Genomic DNA, 5,000 nt, shown 5'->3' with positions numbered 1-5,000 from the left:
CCCAACAAAATAACTTCCACTGAAATCTTTCCAAAGCAAATTAGGATATTTAGTTGACCTATTAGACAGACACGGTTAGATACACAGTTTCTTCCCAAATTCATCGCCAGAGTAATTTATATATTGTTATAAGGTTAAAAAGCTAGATACCTAGAGTGGATGAGGAAGGTTCGTGGTCAATACTTATGGTCGATACTTGTGCTAGAGTTGTAGTCACAGGCTGTTCATCAGCTGCTGTAGTTGGAACCATCTCTCCATCCGTTGTCAATTTTCCATTGTCATTGTCTGTATGAAAAGAATGTTTTGATTTCATTTGAAAAAGAAATTTTACTGGTATTATCTCTAACATTTTTTTAACCTAAAGGATTGATACTTGCTTTCACTTTCCCGATGTTATTAAAAAGGCAGCACAGATGCCATATCTCGGTCAGTGACAATGAAGGTTATTGTTTAAATTTATACAACTGCTCTAACGGGGCTATAAGAAATTCCTCTTTGTTTAAGAAATCAATCGAAGGCTGAAGTGGTGAGTAATGTCATATGTTCTTTATTAGAAAAGCTATCCTCATTTAATGAAAAAAAAGATACATAACAAAAACCCCAAGTGTCTCTGTTCTATGTCCAGAATGGGCCTGAATAAAAGAAATATACATATAAGCACCATACAGGAGTAAAAAAAAACAGCAGATAAAAAAGAAACGGAAAAATTGTAATTTCTGTCAGCCTTTTTTGCAATGCCGAGGTACATCTACACTGATCCACAGATATCATTTGGTCTAATAATAGATTGCTTACCATCAAATGAGCACAATTTCACAAATCCTGGTTTCTGTAATGATGTCAATCTCTCTTTCCAAGGCAGATTGTAGGCCACATGTAAGGCTTGTCCCGTAGTATGGAAAGATACGGTAATCCACTTAGATCCATCTGATGATTTAGGTGTCATATTGAAAGATAATGGTTGAGTACCTGGTATGATGATTCGATGTTCCTGTGTGAAAAAGTGAAATTTTATTACCTTCATAGTATGTAGAGGAAAATGACCTTAATAGACCTGCTGGTGTAAGGAGCTTCAAACAGATCTGTAACATTCGCACTGGAAAGGATGAGGAATCTAAGTGGATGGAAGTAACAAAGGAAATTATAAAGTTTGGTGAGCTACTGTACTAGTGAATGTGATGAAAGATGATTGTTAGTTTATATGCAAACTTAGAATGGAATGTGGTCACCTGATACAGGAAATAAATGACAGAATTCTAGATACAGTGAACAAAAGTCATATCAGTATTTTGGTGAATATTCCGAAATTAAAGTGTTAACTCATATCTAAAATTGGACAAAAATGCTTTAAAGAATGTTATTGTTAGTTTAATTGACCTCAATTTTTAAGCACATCCAACCTCATACAATAAAATCACAGAAAACGTTGTATTATCTCTTGGGCGTACAAAAAAAAAAAAAAAAAAAAAAAAAAATGAGGTTGGTATATTTTATTTATCATTTTTACATCCATAATGTTTAATATCCTTTACACGAGGTTCCTTTTTCTAGTACTTCACTCTACGACACTAGAGAACTTATTCTCTGGGTGCTAGGATGCTGATGGTAAATATTCCCCAGACCAAATTCTTGGAGAGTTTGCTCTTCACGGATAAAGTTAGTTATACAGTATACAATTCATTATTATCAGACTCTATCAGTTTGCATATATAATTCTAGGAATGTTAGGAATTGAAAGAAGTATTTGTGAAAACAAAACAAAATGTTTTACAGATTAGAATTAGTATGTACTTCAGCATCGATGGCCATAGAAATTACGGCTCCAGGTTACGGTATCAAATCGACCATTCACACTTCAAAACCTTAATAGGATCTTGATATTTTGTTCAGAAGACTCATTGAGGGGAAGTGTTGTAACGGTGCCCTTCTCCTTGTCATGTTTATACGAAAAATTTCTTATCTCACCATTAAGAAATTTCATTAGATAAATGCAGTGTGATCAGATTGATCCAGCTAATTCCTATTCCACTAAGACTCGAGCCTCTGTTTAATAAATTATTGCAGATTACATAAAAAGGGCTAATACGTGATCAAATGCAGAACAAACCTGTTTATTAGTTGCATGAAATTCCAGGGTAAAATCTGCACTTCCTTTGCCACATAAAGATGTGATTTTATGATCGTTGATGAACATTGATAAGTTGAAGAACTGAGATCCAAGTATTGTGAAATTATGCTGATGCATTGGTAACATAGTTAGGAGATTCAATTCCCCAACAGGATTTACAGACACTGTAGGGCCACCTGAAAAAAATAACACTTGTGAGATTTAGTTAGAAACGTTTTTACTAGTTCTCTTACACTAGCTGAATACTTCTATATGAATTATCCCCGTCCATTATTAACCATATATCACTCTTAAGAAGCCCAGCATCCCTTCTTCCCACTCTGTAGCTAGTATCTTGACCACCTCAATTTGAAACTCTGATGGACATGGTGCATTACTCAGTGCTCACTTCACTTCTGTTTTTCGTATCGCCATCACTGGTAGGTATAGCTATTGGAAGAGTGGTAGATCAATTGAATGAAAAGTCAAGAACAAGGAAAGAAGAGACGGATATCTATAAGATTTCAAACTTGAGGAATGGACAAAGACAGGATTTGGGGCAACCGAGAGTCATCAAGGATAGAGAGGAAATATATTGCATAGGGATGAAGACATTATCAAGAGATGGAGAGAATATTTTGAACAACCATTAAATACTGAAAAGCACAAAGGATCCTCCACCCTTTGTCCTCTAGGAATTCTACCATTATCTATCGTTCTTTCTCAATCAAAAGTCTATCTTACACCTTTCAGACAAAATAAGTTATGCTGTGAATTTTGTAGAGCGATTTTGTTCAAATTGAATTTCTATCTAATTCTATTTTCATCTCATCTTTCATATGTTGTAATGATAATAATTAGGATATCATAAAATCCTCGAATAGCAATTGTATTAGATTTTCTGCTACTGATGAAACTAATATTTCTTGTTAGGCTTTGATTCGAGTTGCAGGTTATATTTTCTCTTTTCCCAACTGGTACTTTGCATTGACCAACCATGATCCCCTCAGGTAATTTTCTATAGTTATCAACTGGTTTTTGTGTTTGTCAGTAAATTCTTTCGTGCCCTACTACCTTTTACAATTGGCTCATATTTCAAAATGGGCTCTAATTCCTTCTCAATATAATTTTTGCCGTAAATGCATGTGCCTTGTCCTCTATGAATTAATGTGGTGAACGATCGATGGCATAGAACAGGAATGCTATCAGTGGTCTACGAGCAAATTAGAAACTCTGCCACAGGCGAATTAATTGTGTAGCCTATTCCGTTTTGAATGTCAAGGTGATTTTTCTATGGTGTAAATGAACACACGTATAGGTTGGCTAGGGCACCAGCCACCCGTTGAGATACAACCGCTAGAGAGTTATGGGGTCCTTGACTGGCCAGATAGTAGTACATTGGATCCTTCTCTCTGGTTACAGTTCACTTTCCTTTGGCCTGCACATACACCGAATAGTCTGGCCTATTCTTTACAGATTCTCCTCTGTCCTCATCTGCACATACACCGAATAGTCTGGCTTATTCTTTACAGATTCTCCTTTGTCCTCATCTGCACATACACCATATAGTCTGGCCTATTCTTTACAGATTCTCCTCTGTCCTCATACACCTAACACCACTGAGATTACCAAACAATCCTTCTTCACCCAAGGGGTTAACTACTGCACTGTATTTGTCCAGTGGCCACTTTCCTCTTGGTAAGGGTAGAAGAGACTCTTTAGCTGTGGTAAGCAGCTCTTCTAGGAAAAGGACACTCCAAAATCAAACCATTGTTCTCTAGTTTTGGGTAGTGCCATAGCCTCTGTACCATGGTCTTCCACTGTCTTGGGGTAGAGTTCTCTTGCTTAAGGGTACACTCGGGCACAGTATTGTTTTATATTTATCTTCTTGTTTTGTTAAAGTTTTTAAAGTTTATATGGGAAATATTTTTGAATGTTGTTACTGTTCTTAAGATATTTTCTTCTTCCTTGTTTCCTTTCCCCACTGCGCTATTTTCCCTGGTGGGGCCCCTGGGTTTATAGCATCCTGCTTTTCCAACTAGGGTTGTAGTTTAGCAAGTAATAATAATAATAATAATAATAATAATAATAATAATAATGATAATAATAATAATGTGTCGAAGTCAGGTGTATTGTATGGAAGGATAACGAATTTATGAATCTAAAGCTTGCATTTTTGTTTTCTTGGAAAGTTAATTATAACTAATGTGAACTAGTTTTATGTTTAGAAGTCCAGATAATATATGAGTCAGTGTGTAATAAATTTTGAAAAAAAAAAAACAATAATTTTCAAAGACTCACCTTCTATGCAACCACTCATCAGAGGAACATTAGAAATGTCCGCCTTGAAGTCCTGTGAGGGATCGATTCTTAGGTTTTCTTTCTCCAGGAGTCCCGTGATATCGATGCCATCTTGTGTAACCAGGTGGACGGTATCTGTGACACTTAAAATGAAACTTGTCCACCCAGAAATACGTCTGGGGAGAAGTTTCTCTTCGTATTTAAAGTCATTAGTAAGAATGGCGGTGGCGTTTTCTGTCACATATATTCGGATGCATCTGTTCCCGTTCGTCACTTGTACGTGCATCGCCGACAAGAGGAAAAATGCGTCAAAAGAGAAGGAGCTGAGATATGCTCTCTCTGCTTCCAGCCTCTGACGGATGGCACAATCTGAAACCAAAAGTATGTCCACTTAAGAGTGAAAAGGTAACGGAACATTTTACATGCTGTGTTTCAAAAACTCTCTTATGATCTGCAAAAAAGAAAAGAAAAAAAAAGACACGAGAAACTTAGTGTATTTTAAAAATCGATATAATCTTTCACTCTCATGTTTAGTTGTACTCCTATTCAAAATTAGGCTCGCCTTTGGTCTTGCGTGAATAAAATTTTCATC

General features: G+C 36.0%; 1 protein-coding gene across 3 annotated transcripts in view; it reads right to left on the bottom strand.

The window, feature by feature from the left end:
- LOC137631787 (uncharacterized) overlaps nt 1-5,000 on the bottom strand; it is a 32,340-nt gene that overhangs the window by 2,996 nt on the left and 24,344 nt on the right. For 2 of the 3 annotated variants that reach the window (XM_068363748.1, XM_068363746.1), the window contains exons 2-5: nt 4,409-4,777; nt 2,108-2,304; nt 796-991; nt 151-285 (exon numbers count right to left, since the gene is read on the bottom strand). In XM_068363748.1, the coding sequence (XP_068219849.1) occupies nt 151-285; nt 796-991; nt 2,108-2,304; nt 4,409-4,694 (814 nt within the window). In that variant the 5' untranslated portion in view covers nt 4,695-4,777. The remainder of the gene's footprint in view (nt 1-150; nt 286-795; nt 992-2,107; nt 2,305-4,408; nt 4,778-5,000) is intronic. The other variant, XM_068363747.1, reaches the window with a different exon arrangement.

Source organism: Palaemon carinicauda, chromosome 40, assembly GCF_036898095.1.
Source record: "Palaemon carinicauda isolate YSFRI2023 chromosome 40, ASM3689809v2, whole genome shotgun sequence".
Lineage (NCBI taxonomy): Eukaryota > Metazoa > Arthropoda > Malacostraca > Decapoda > Palaemonidae > Palaemon > Palaemon carinicauda.
Note: the sequence above shows the minus strand (reverse complement) of the source record. Positions and strands in the feature narration are given on the sequence as shown.